The 14,055-nt window shown below is 47.6% G+C and overlaps 1 protein-coding gene across 7 annotated transcripts in view; it reads left to right on the forward strand.

Annotated features, from left to right (window-relative positions):
- Positions 1-14,055, forward strand: part of ELAPOR1 (endosome-lysosome associated apoptosis and autophagy regulator 1) — an 85,140-nt gene that overhangs the window by 45,716 nt on the left and 25,369 nt on the right. For all 7 annotated transcript variants that reach the window (XM_058659966.1, XM_058659953.1, XM_058659945.1 and 4 more), the window contains 2 exons: positions 6,733-6,853; positions 8,818-9,010. In XM_058659966.1, coding sequence (XP_058515949.1) covers positions 6,733-6,853; positions 8,818-9,010 — 314 coding nt within the window. The remainder of the gene's footprint in view (positions 1-6,732; positions 6,854-8,817; positions 9,011-14,055) is intronic.

Below are 14,055 nucleotides of genomic sequence, written 5' to 3' on the forward strand. Positions count from 1 at the left end.
ATTGTGGGTATGGACAATGCCACCTGCTCCACTTTTGATCCAACTCCCTGGCAATGTGCTTGGAAAATAGCAGAGGACTTGCAGATGCCTGGGCCATTGCATACCCAAGTGGGAGACTCAGAAGAAGCTCCTGGCTCCTGGCTTCAGACTAGTCTAACAGCTCTGGGCATTGCAGTCATTTCGGGAGTAAACCAGAGATGAAAGAGTTCTCTCTCTCTTTCTTTTTCTCTCTCTCCCTCTCCCACTCCTTAACTCTACTTTTCAGATATAAATAATGTTTTCCAAAATTAAAAAAAGCATTTTATGGAGATAAATAAAAAATTGAGAGTGGGTTTTGAAAGAGGGAGGAAGTGGCAGGTGCATCGTGCAGTTAAAATGCCAGTTAGAGCACTTCTGTTTCACGTCAGACATTTGGGCAAGTGAGCCGATAAATGTTGAGTCCTGCCAGTCTGTCTTACTCTCTACTTTATAAAATAATCGAACAAAAGAAGGGGGGTGGAGAAGAGAATGAGAATCTTAGGGGGGAGGCCAGGAAGATGTGCTTGTAACATGTTTGCTAGGCAGTTTTATGTTGGTACCAGAAGTCTGGAGCTGGCGTGTCAGAGCCCTTGGAGCAGAAAGACACAGCTCAGGGTGTGAGGAGTTGGGGGGAAGACCGGAAGAAGCATGGCTGCCCTCTACAGGCTCTGATCTGACCGACTGCTGAACAATAGGCAAGGCCCGGCCTCCTCCCAGCACCAGTGAACAAACCAGGTGAGTCTGCCTCAAGCCTCAGCCATGCGCTCTACCCAGTCCTGAGCCAGGAACCCCAAAGCCAAAAGCACAGAAAATAGGAGTGCAGGAAACCTTGCTGGGGCTTAGCGCCCGAGTCTCCTCTGGGGGACCCATGCTTTCTGCTCTTCACATTTACAGGTGATTTGCTATGATCCTGTGCTAAGCAGAGTTCCTTCCTGCTGCTCCCCCTAGCCCAGTCGCAACCTTGTTCTGTAGGAGAGGAGTGATGAGCGTGTAGATGGGGGGAAGAGCAGGGTCCAGCCTCTCTCAGACTCCAAGACCTCTGGCAAAAGCTGGCTTTGAGTCAAAATCCAGGTTTATCTAAGAACCTGTGTGTTGACATGGGTCCTGTCCCAGCCAAGACAAGCCCACTTGGAGCTCTCCTGCTGCACTCTGCAGCAGCCATCCAGGGACTCTGACTCAGGACGGGGAGGCCTCTGCTTAGCATGCCCTGTTCCCTGTGTGACGTGCAGGTGGCAGGGGTCACTCCTGTCCCCCAGCAGTCTCTGGGAAGGTCCTTTCCACCTCAAGTGTGTCCAGGGTCGAAAGTGTAGAGTTTAGATTTGTACCTTCATTGTATACACATGTTTCTCAAAAACTATCTCAAGGGAGGAGGGGCAGGTGGAGGTTAATAGAAGTGAGAGCACATGAAGTAGGAATTACAGAATTTAGGCAGATTTTTTTTTCTTTGTAAGATTTCTAAGTTACAGAGGGAAGGAGGGAGAAAGAGAGAAGAGAAAGAAAGAGATCATCCTTTTGCTGGTTTACTCTCCACCTGGCTGCAATGGCTAAGGCTGGGCTAAGTCAAAACCAGGAGCTTCTTTTGGTGTCTCTCACGTGAATGGCAGGTGCCCAAGGCTTTGGGCCATCCTCTACTGCTTTCCTAGGCCACAGGTAGGGAGCTGGATGGGAAGTGGAGCTGCCAGGACACGAACCAGCATCCTCATGGGATCCATCAGCTGGTTCATTCCCCAAATGGTCACAACAGCCAGAGCTGAACCAATCTGAAGCCAGGAGCTTCTTCTGGGTCTCCCATGTGGATGCAGGGTCTCAAGGCTTTGGGCCATCCTCCACTGCTTTCCTAGGCCACAAGCAGGGAGCTGGATGGGAAGTGGAGCAGCTAGGACATGAATTGATGCCCGTTTGGGATCCTGGTGCATGCAAGGCGAGGGTTTAGCCAGTAAACCTCTGCGCCAGACCCAATAAAAAGATTTTAAGAAAAAAAACGTTGAGATGCCTGTTTGCTCTTGGAAATTTCCCTTCCTGGTCTTGGATGTTGAAGAGGCTCATGCTCTTTATCTGGTAATCCTGGTTCTAGGAATTCACCCAAGGGAAACAATAAGAAACAGAAAATATCACTGCGGCGGGATCCAAAACAAGGACAAAGCACACAAAACTCAGTGTCCAGTAATAAGAAAACGATGATGGGGAACTACAGAGTAGCCATTAAAGACATGAGAAAGAGGCCAAGCCATGGCATGTAGGTTAAGTCTCAGCCTGCAGCCTTGGAATCCCATATGAGTGCTGGTTTATGTCTCGGCTACTCCACTTCTGATCCAGCTCTCTACTTACGGTCTGAGAAAGCAGTGGAGGATGACCCAAATCCTTGGGCCTCTGCACCCACATGGGAGACCAGAACAAGTTCCTAGCTCCTGGCAGGAGACTGGCCTGACTTTGGCCATTGCGCCCATTTTGGGGAGCGAACCAGTGAATGGAAGACCTCTCTCTGTCACTTTGCCTTTCAAATAAAACAAGTAAACCTTTTTAAAAAACACCAAAAAGACAGGAGGAAGTGTTTTAGTCACCTAAAGTTGAAAAAAAAAGTCAGAATACAGATCTCTGCAGCATGCAATCTTCCCCATGTCTTTAAAATGTACACGCACATAGAGGAAATCCAGGAGGAAACAGCAAGCTGTGAGTGCAGGATCCCAAGGCTTTGGGCCATCCTCTGCTCCTTTCCTAGGCCACCATCAGGAAGCTGGGTGGGAAGTGGAGCAGCTGAGACATGAATTAATGCCCATTTGGGATCCTGGTGCATGCAAGGCAAGGACTTTAGGTAATAGGCTACTGTGCCGGGCCCATGATGAGTACTTTTATGTACTCATTTAAAAGGTTTTATTGTTTATTTTACTTATTTAAAAAGGGGAAGAGAGAGAAAAGGGAGATTTCCCCCATTCAATGGTTTACTATCAATAGGCTCATAATAACCAGGGCTGCAAATCTGGAGCTAGGAACAAACTTTGGGTGTCCCATGTGGGTCACAGGGATGCAAATACTCGAACCATCGCCTGTGCTGAAGTAGGAATCAGGAGCATAACCAGGACTTGAACCCAGGGACCCAAAATGTGATGTGTGTGTCCCAAGTGGCCTTTCAACCATTGTGGCATTCCTATTTTTTAATGAGACTATCATGGCTTATAAATGTTGAGTGCCCACAGGATAGTGGGATGGAATCACTTCTGATTGATTTGCTTGGGGAACACCAAAGAGTCCTTGTAGGCTTCCCATCAGTTGATCATCAGCTTAAACCTTGCCCATTTTCCATAACAGATGGCATCCAAATGCTTTCCTGGCATTTAACCCACAGGCCACCACCTATCTCTAGTCTATTATGTCTATCATTTTAAAAAATAACTGCTGTTTTGAAAGATTTGGGAGGCAAATGTTGGAGGAAGAGCATACTTCCATGTAGGTATCATTCTGATTTTGGAATTGTTTTTCATTGTCATTTCTTTTAAAAGCTTGGTTTTTTTGAAATATAAGATTTATTTATTTGAAAGTCAGAGCCACAGAGAGGGAGAGATGGAGTGCAGGAGAACGTCTACCACTGGGACATTCCCAAATGGCACTGGAAGTTGGAAGTTCCTGATGCCAGGAACTCTATTCAGGTCTTCCACTTGGATGGCAGGGCTCCAAGTACTTGGGTGATCTGCTTAGACTTCCTAGGTACATGTGGATTGGAAGTGGAGCAGCTGGACTCACACCAGTGCTCCAATACAGGATCTGGCATCACAGGCAGTGGGGTTAATGTGCTGCACCACAATGCCAGCCCTGTTGCTATCATTTCAGCAATTTGTCTTTGACAGTAAAATCTGAAAATCTTTTGGGTCTGAATGAATTGTTCTCTACAGATAGTTCAGTATTGGGTAAAACAGAGTCCAACTCCAGGGATGTTTCTTCTTCTTTCTCTTGTGCCCCGGAGTGTCACATGGCTGGGCGCCAGTGGTGGGACAGGGGCAGACTGGTTAACTAAACCCTTCCCTGCTTCCTTGATGAGCAGGCAGCAGTGGCTTGCTGCTGTGTCTGCTTGAGCACTGTAACTGAGCTGTGCCTGGTAGGGAGAAAGTAATCATGTGCTGGATGTATGAGTAGTAGACATTGCCTGTGTCTGTGCTTGGCTTGTGAATCTGTGTGTAATGCTGTCCAGATCACAGGGCAAATGGAGGTGCTGCTGGGGAACTGATGAGTTCACAGATCACCATGTGTAACTCATGAGGTCTGCCAGTTTTACCCAGAGTCAACTCTCAGCTCACCCTAGGCTTATCTGTGAAAGGCATGAGCTCAAACTGCATCTCAGGTTGGCAACAGCTGCAGCAGACAGCCATGCTGTGTGGAGTAGGCATTCCCAAGGGGCACGAAATCAACGCACATTGGAAGGGGTTTTTCTGAAGTCTTGGGGTTACTGCTTTCCCTGGCAAAACTGTCTGCCATTCATGTGGGATGCAGGGGGAACACCCATGAAAAGGAATGGATTCAGGGCATGTACGTCCTAAAGGCCGAGCATCATCGTGGGAGGTCTGAAGCCGTGTGCTCCCTTGGACATCAGTCCTCAACCTCAGATGTGAGAGTGGCTGCTGGGCAACAGCCTCCACTGTGGCATTTCATTTTCAGACTTGCCTGTTACATTTGGCCCAAACTCTTTGTGTTGATTCTGGCCCATGAGCGTGGAGAAGAACTCCAGCTTAGTGACTTACAGGTGACCCTGGGCACACTGACTCTCCCCACGTGAGAGGCAGTTTGCTTATCTGAGACAGCATCAAGCAAGCAGTGTCGTGTCCACAGGCAGAATGCTCTTTTCCTTCTGCGTTGGTCATTCCATGTGACATGCCGTTGACATAGTCTGGAATTGGTTTGATTCCTGTGTGGTGGCCCTGTTTGTCCCCAGAGTCCTCCGAGATGCAGAAAACATTAAAATCATGAGGAACAAAGGATCAAGATAGAGAGTAGCCCATGCTACTGTTAATCCTCCCATCCTGATATGTTCTATTTTATCCATTGCACTGACACCTAAATTCAAAGCCGAAGATTCTGGTCCAAAGTTAATCTCCCAGTTTCCCCAACCTCCTCTCCCCTGGGCTGCTCCTGTTCCCTGTAAGAAGAAAGCAGATTTCGTGTGTTGCTGTTCTGAACCTTACTGGCCTCATCTCTTCCCTCTATGAGCTTGACAAGCAACGTGCATTAGGTAAATATTTATAGCAGAAGAGAATAGAAAATTGTTGTCTCTTCAACCACGGGAAGAGAATTGACGTAATTATGTCTCTATAAGTCTGAGACACCACTCTTAATATGCCCCAAAGACGGAAAAGGTTCTGCAGGTTAAAATACCAACACAGTGCTTCCTGGGTCATTTCTAGGACACATCTTGATTTTGTGGTTGTTGAATACACAGCTTAGAACAGATGAGATACAGCGTGTTTATTTCTTCTAGAAGGCAAAGATTTCTTCCTTGAATCCTGATATAGTAATTAGCAAACTTCAATAGGGTCTCACATTGAGTTTTATTTCTTGCAATTATACATGTCATTTCTCCTCGCTTTCATGTGAGTTTTGGGATGTGGTTAGCATTCTGTTTTCCTTATGGATACATAGGACAAAGTTCCTCTGGGCTTGCATATAAGAAAGTGCAAATGATTGTGAAATACATGTCAGCTGAAATTGACATTAATACCATAGTCTGTTTATTAAAAGATTGAAAGGAGCAAGAAATGTGTAAGAGCATTTGGTACATCAGTTATGCTTCCTTTCTTCCAACCAGTGCTTTGTGCTGTTGTTTAATGTTTGATTTGGCTGGTGTTGTTCAGTGTACTCTTATTTCAACTGAAGCAAGTGAACTGTGAGATTCTCATTGCGGGGAGAGATGAGGCATGAGCTCCTTGCCTGCCTGGAATACATGTGACATTTTCACAATACCCAAGTGGGAATGCAAAATCTTTCTGGGTAGGAAGGGAACATGTGGAAATAGAATCACAATGTTGGCACAACCTATTGTAAATGTTTCCTGGACCAGTCTTTCTCGGGTAAGAAGAAAATTCACCCATTTCCAGCCTGTTTAGTCACCTGATTCTTCTGCTCCATGGGGACATTGTGTATATGTGTTGACAAAGCATTAATAACCAAAATGTGCCTTTTGAATGATATTTATTTATTGCACACCTCTTAAAGGTAAAGATACAGACAAACAGATAAATCTATCTGCTGGTTCATTCTCTAAATGCTCACAGCAGCCAGGGCTGTATCAGACCTGTGCCAGAAACTCAATGCAGGTCTCTCAGGTGGGAAACAAGGATATAAATATTTGAGCCATCACCTGCTGCTTCCCAGGGTGCATGCTAGAAGAAAGCAGGAATCGTGATTTGAGCTCAGCCACTCCAGTATGGGCCTGTGGGAGTCACAGGTGCATCTTAATGCCGTGCCAACTACCCTGAAGTGTACATTCCAGGGGGCTAGGCCATGCCTGGGGGGGAAGGAATGGTCCAAAGTGCTGCAATCCCCATTCCTGTTTCCTGTTCATGGTCAGTACCGTGCTGCCTGCTGCCTACTGCCTGCCAGGACTCCTAAATCCCGTGACTGTGATGCTGAGGGTCAGTCACCGGCATGCTGGGAAGTATGAGGGTGGGATACTGCAAGTGTGTGACCACCGCTAATGCATCTGTTACCCGTTGTTTTGTCCCCCTGCAGTCTGAGTACCACTATGAGTACACCGCGTGTGACAGCACGGGTTCCAGGTGGAGAGTCGCCGTGCCACATACTCCCGGCCTGTGCACCAGCCTCCCTGATCCCGTCAGGGGCACTGAGTGCTGTAAGTGGCATTTCTGTTCCAGCCTACCCCTCTCCTTGCCTCCCGCCACTCAGCTTGGTCCTCATCACCTGACCTCCTGCCATCCACACCAAGCCCTTCCGACAGTGCAGCTGCCTGAGGGAATCCCACCTTTCCCCAGTTAGTCATCCTCCCCAACCCTTCTGTAGTGGGGTGCAGAAGTATAATTTCAGGGAAGCAAAGTGATGCCTGAATTCACATTCATATTTTTTAAATTCAGATCTCATCAGTGCATTTATGCAATTCCAGCTGTCATTCATATTTTTCCTGTATGCATACATTTATTTCCTGCTGTGCGTTTCTCTCCACTCTATAGTCACAATCAGTCACTAGGGGATATTGGAACACACTATCATTCATGGAAAGGAAGTCAGCGAGGATCAATTTCTGCAGACATGCTTTTTAAATGCAGGGGCCTGCCACTTGAGGGCTCACAGATCCTCCTACCAGGATCCGACTGTAATCAGAGAAGCAGCTCCTGACCTTGCCTTAGTGATTTCAGAGTCAGCAGCTATTTCCCTGCCTGATTCCTAAAATGTAGAAAGAACAGCAATAAAAGCTGGAGGTCAGAATGAAGGAATTATTTGAAAAGTTGATAAGGAGATGAAGGATGTTACAATCTAGGATCAGCTTAAACCCAGGGCCTGGGTACATAAAGACTGGTTAAATTAATGAATGGGTATTGCTGGCATCTGAGTGGAACTAAAATGTGTGTCATGGGAACAAGTGAGCCATTTACAATGAACTTGGCAGAGTTAGTGCCCTCCTATTGCATGTAAGCCCTGAGATGTGCATGCGCTGGGGTAACCACAGAAATGAATAAGGCATAGGAGCATGTAGAGACGAGACATTCATTCAGGCACTTGCTATTTGAGCAAACCTCTTTGGGACTGTCACGATGTCTGTGCCAGGCACTGAGCCAGCACTCCCTGCAGCAGCTCAGACACATGTGATGGGAGAGTATGGAGGAGTTACAGGTGTGTAGGGGTCAGGAGCAGCCGAGAGGACCACTGGAGCCCAGGTTTGGAAGTGGAAGAGCATGAGGTGTCGCCTCTGTGGAGTAACAAAGACAAAGCCCCAGCTGAGCTTGAGATGCAGAAAGATTGGTGACGGAAGGTGAAGCCGTACAGCTAGGTTGGGAGGAGATTGTGGAAGATGTTGAAGGTCAGCCTAAGAGTTTAAGTCTGTAACCGAAAAGGGGTGCCTGTTGGTGTTGAGGAGGATGCCTCTGGCTGCTGAATGAATACAAATAAGACACAGGCAGTCAGTTTGGAGGGCCTTGCCACTGGTGGGTAGGCAGGTGAAGTTTAAGGCAGAAGGATTGTGCCCCACTTGGGGCAGTGTGGGCACAGCCCAAGAGCAACAGCTGACCTGCTCTCCCCTGGTGAGCTCTCAGACTAGCTGAGGCCAAGACCACCTGGGATCAGCCACGCCCCTTGGTGAGGTGGAGCACTCAGGACCCGAAATATATATATATATATATATATATATATATATATATATATATATATATGATAAATAACAGCTTTAAGATATAATTTGCATGTCTGAAAATAAAGAGCAACATCTAGTGAGGTTTTTTTAGAATTTTCTCAGCAATCATCCCTTTCTAATTTAAGAACATTTTAATCACACCAGAAAGAAACCTCCTAACATTAGCAGTTGCCCCCCCACCCCATCTCCTCCCCCTCTCCTCAGCCCCCGGGCCCCGCTGCCACTACCACCTCCTTCCAGGAGCTGGGATCGGTTCTCTGCCTCCTGGCATTACCCCTTCTGGGCTTCCTGTATGAACAGCATTACCCAGGAGGCACCACGACCCTACGTGTCAGTGCTCCCATGACCCGCCCTATGCTCCCGCCTGTGGGACGCCCCCAGCCCATCTACTTGGGTCTCCAGGGGCAGCCCTGACCTCATGGGTTCTCTCTTGTTCCCACCATGTGTTCCAGCCTTCTCCTGCAATGCCGGGGAGTTTCTGGATATGAAGGAGCAGTCCTGCAAGCCATGTGCTGAGGGCCGCTACTCCCTGGGTACGGGCATCCGGTTCGACGAGTGGGATGAGCTGCCCCATGGCTTTGCCAGCCTCTCTGCCAACATGGAGATTGATGATGGCACTAATGAATCCACGGAGAACTGCACCTTGTGAGTTCGCATGCACACACACACACACACACACACACACACACACACACACCAGAGTAGCCTGCTGCACAGGGCCCTACAGGACATGTTGGGTGGTCTCTGCTAACACTTTGGAAGCTTTACAGGAAGGTTGGAGGGAAGCATGTGGCAGGCTGCCAGGGGAGGGCTGTGGCAGGTCCCCATGGGACTGCTGGATGTGACTCTTTCCTGGGCCCCTTCTTAGTGACTGATAGGCACTGGGGAAAGATGGGAAATATAGAGCAGCAGGTAAGTGAAACGAGGGTAAATGTAGCCCAATATGTTTAAAATAAAACCCAGCTGGGTTTCCACCATGGACTTTCAGATGTACTGATAAGTTTCCCTTGGCTTGACTGAAAGACAATTGCAAAGCCATTTTCCTGGTGTGGCTGTCAACTTCTTCTTTTTTTAAAGATTTATTTATTTTTATTGGAAAGTCAGATATACCGAGAGAAGGAGAGGCAGAGAGGAAGAGCCTCCATCCGCTGAGTCACTCCCCAAGTGGCTGCAATGGCTGGTGCTGAGCCGATCCAAAGCCAGGAACCTGGAGCCTCTTCCAGGTCTCCCACATGGATACAGGATCCCAAGGCCTTGGGCTGTCCTCCACTGCCCTCCCAGGCCACAAGCAGGGAGCTGGATGGGAAGTGGGGCCACCGTGATTTGAACCGCCCATATGGAATCCTGGTGCAGTCAAGGTGAGAACTTCAGCCACTAAGCTACGCTGCCAGGCTCGGATGTCAACTTCAAACCCAGCTTCTGCTTTAGCCTCTCAGTTCATGGGGGTTGCAAAGAGCGAGTCCGGCTAGAACTTGGGCCGGTGGTGATTGAGCTCTTAAAAACCTTGCTGATATTCTTTTCTAATCCTTACAAGAACCCAGCAAGATAGTTACTCCAGTGACAAAGAAGAGAACCCAGAGGCTCAGCAATGAGAAACAACCTGCCCTTCCTCCTCTAGTTATCCTCTGCTGGGATTGGAACACAGACCCAGGCCCAAGCTCCCTACTGCACACACTGCCATCTTCCAAAAACAATGGATTGCATGCAAGGCACGTTCAGGGGTCTAGGTGGCAAGAGCAAAGGGGACAATATATAGAAGGCAGTGGCAACAGCACTTGTTCAGTACTGATGATGAGTGCTGGGGGAGTAAATGAAAGTCTCTTTTTTTAAGATTTATTTTATTTTTATTGAAAGAGTTACAGAGAGAGAAGGAGAGACAGAGAGAGAGAGCCTCCATCTGCTGGTTTACTCCCCAAATGGCCACAATGGCTAGAGCTGGACAGGTTAGAAGCCAGGAGTCAGGAGTTTCTTGGTCTCCCATTTGGGTTTAGGGACCCACTTGGGCCATCTTCTGCTGCTTTCCAGGCAAAGTAGCAGAGACCTGGATTGGAAGTAGAGCAGCTGGGACTTGAACTGTGCGTCTATGAAATGCTGGCACTGCGGATGGATTTTTAATGTGCTATACCATGGCACTGGTCCTGAAAGTCATTCTCATACCCTAGCTAAAGTAGCTAAAAAGGACTAAAGAACTGAGTGATGCTTGGATTTCTGATGATGGAAGTAGGCTCTTCCATTTGTACTGCTAAGTCTCCTCAAAGTGCCATTATTTGAGCCAAGCAGCTACATTGAATGGTCCAATGTTAATGATATCTTTACATTCAGTTTTGTGTGTCAAAATTTAATGTGGCAGCATTGGAGGTGGAGATAAAGCCAGACAGGATGAAAGCTAGCAGAGGGAGGGAGGTTGTAGGGGTCTCAAGAAACACTGTGGAGTCATTGGAGGGAGGGGATGCCATCTGATCCCGGACAGGGTGCAGCTCACTCAGGAAGAACTCTCTCTGAGAACCTCACGGAGTGTCCAGGGATGATTCCTCAGTCACCCAGGACATGGTTGGTGACTAACAGTCCTTTGTTTCCACAGTGCATGTTGGGGCAGTGTCTGGGAATCCCTGGGAGACACAGGATGTCTCTGCTGTGTAGAAATGGGAGAGGCAACAGTCATCTTAAGAGGGTCATGGTCACCTGTTGTCCCCCAGAGAGGCAGTCACAGAGCTGGTACCAAAGGCTCAGGTGTCTGACTTTCCTGTTCAGCTTTGCATGTTTTCCTGGATCCAGCCTTACACAGATAAAATCCCAGTCTCACAGATACAAATGATCCTCTCCTGCCTTCCCAGCCACAGCAGCCTACCAGCTACTCTCCTGGTCCCCACTTGGGCCTCCTCCCAGCCACGATCCACTCAGCAGCCAGACTGAACCTAGAACACACATCCAACCCAAACCCTAGATTCTGTGGGTCCTGTTGTCCTGGCCATCAAATCTGCCTCTGCAAATCCTTTCCTCTGTTGATTGTGCTCCAGTCACACTGGTCAACTCAATCCTTAAGAGCCTTTAAAAAAAAAAAAAAGCAAGTGCATATTTATTTGAAAGGCAGGGTTACAGAGAAAAGAGGAGACAAAGAGATCTTCCATCCACTGGTTCACCACCCAAATGGCCACAACAGCTGGGACTGGGCCCAGCCGGGCCAAAGCCAGAAGCCAGGAATCTATTATAGGTCTCACACACGGATGCAGAAGTCCATGCACCTGGGCCATCCTTCACTGCTTCCCAAGCACATTAGCAGGGACCTGGATCAGAAGTGGAGTAGTTGGAACTTGAAGTGGAGCTCATATGGGATACTGGCATTGCAGGCAGCAGCTTTACCAGCTTTACTTGCTATGCCATAGCGTCGGCCCTTCCTTCAGATCTTTGAGTATAGTCCTCCCTATTCCTTCCCTTAGCTCACTTTTTTTAAACTAAAAAATAAGTGATTTGTTTAGTTTTATTTGAAAGACAACATAACAACCTGGGAAGGGAGGGAGCTCACTCTCCAAATGGCCACAGCAGCCAGATCTAGTCCAGGCTGAAGCCAGGAGCCAGGAACTCCATCCAGGTCTTTCTCATGTGTGGCAGGACTCAAGTACTCAGGCAGGCCATCACCTGCTGTCTTCCCAGTTGTGTTAGCAGGAAGCTGGCTGGGGAACGAAGTGCTGGGACTTAAACCAGTGCTCTGATATGGGATGACTGTGCAGCAATGCCAGCCGCTAGCTGACTTTGGTAACCCTTAAGTCTCTGCCTAAATGTTGGTTCCTCCAAAGTTGACACCCTTGTATCATCCCATCCCTCTCATGTGACACTCAGCACTGTCATAGCTACATCAGTAACTGCAATTAGGAGAGATCATCTCCTCCTCCAGAAAGAGAATGCAAGTTCCAAGCTGAGAGGATCAGACCCATTGTGTTTGTTTTTTCTGTCCTCACTGTCTAGCATATTATCTGGCAAAAATAAAATAACAAACTGGAGACAAAGTGGTCAACTGAACAGAGTCGCCATAGTAGGACCCTAAGCCTTTAGGAGATCCTCCAGGGTCCCTGGATGAATGTCCCAGAGCTAGGGAGCTGGAAACAGATCGGAAGCTGGGAGGAAGGAAGAGGAGTGATGAGGCAGCAAGTGAAGGGTGTTTAAATAGTGGAGAAGACGGGCAGTGAGTTGCTCAATAGGCTAATCTTCAGCCTGCCAGTGGTGGCATCCGTGTGGGGGCCAGTTCATGTTCTGGCTGCTTCACTTTTGATCCATCCAGCTCCCTGCTTGTGCCCTGGGAAAGCAGTAGAGGGTGGCTTAAGCCCTTGGGCCCCTACACACCCATGGGAGACCCAGAAGAAACTCCTGGCTCCTGGCTATGGACTAGCCCAGCTCCAGCCATTGCAGCCAATTAGGGAGCGAACCAGCAGATGAAAGATCTCTCTCTCTTTCTCTCTGTAAATCTGCCTTTCAAATAAAAATAAATAAATCTTTAAAAATAAATAGAGTTTATGCTTGGTAAATGCTTGCAATGAAAGAATTTCAACTGAATTTGAACTGTGGTAATGCAACAAGGTGGAGGAATCCACCATGGGGTGAGGGTTTGGGGAGGGGTGGGGGGAATCCCAGTACCTATAAAACTGTCACATAATGCAGTGCAATCAATAAAAAGAAAAAAATTGATTAAAAAAAAGAAAATAAATAAATAGAGTTGAAGGGCAGAAGACCAAATGTAGGAAAGTGAAAAAAGAATGAAGACGAACATGAGCATTAAAAAGACACCCATTAAGAAGAAGGAGCACATTATATGCAGAGCATTGCTGCATGACCCAGCCTGAGTGAGGGTCCTAATCGGCCTGTTCTCTTTTCTCATCCCAAAAATGGCCATGCTCTTCTGACAGAGTATGGCAAGCATCAAAGGAGCTGATACAGCAGGTGGAGAATTCAGAGCAAGGCAAGCAAGTGGAAGTCAGTGAAAATGTTGTTGTTGTTGAACATGAAATGTCTTCACCAGGGACAACAGACAGAAATTAAACTATGACGCATTTTGCAAATGTTACCTACTTATGAAATCCTCTTAATTATTCATCCAGCCTCAGGATGTTTACGGTTATTTATAGCTCCTTCCAAGAGCACATTAGCCCTGACTGTTGTGTCTTCCAACGAGGAGAAATCAATGCCATTAGGTTCTCTGGGTGTGTTGGGTGATCTCAGCTTACATGCTTCCGTTTGGAGACCAGCGTTGACTACTGAAGGGCTGTAAATACCATGTTATTCTGGCAACTTATGGACAAATGTTGAGACTCCCTTCACTCGCATCAGCAGGTAGTCAGAAGGAGAATTAAAACAAAGTATAACCAAAAGAGAAAATCCAAGTTGCAAATATGCTAAGGTGCTTGACCTCATTAGAAATCAAAGAAGTGAGAGAGAAGGCACAATTAGACACTTCTCTCCTACCACACCCTCTTGGCAGCAGGTGGTGGGTACAAAATGATAGAGCCCCTCCAGAGAACCATGCAGCTGTGGCTGAAGAAGTTGGAGGCTCACACAGCCTTCTGCCTGGCTGTTCCCCTCCCAGGCACTCCACTTACACACACATAGAAGCACATCAGAATGAAAATGCCCTTAGCAGAATGTGCACCATAGCAAACACTTGGCCAGTGAGCTCGATTCCTAATGACAGAGTAATGGGA

Source organism: Ochotona princeps, chromosome 2, assembly GCF_030435755.1.
Source record: "Ochotona princeps isolate mOchPri1 chromosome 2, mOchPri1.hap1, whole genome shotgun sequence".
Taxonomy (NCBI): domain Eukaryota; kingdom Metazoa; phylum Chordata; class Mammalia; order Lagomorpha; family Ochotonidae; genus Ochotona; species Ochotona princeps.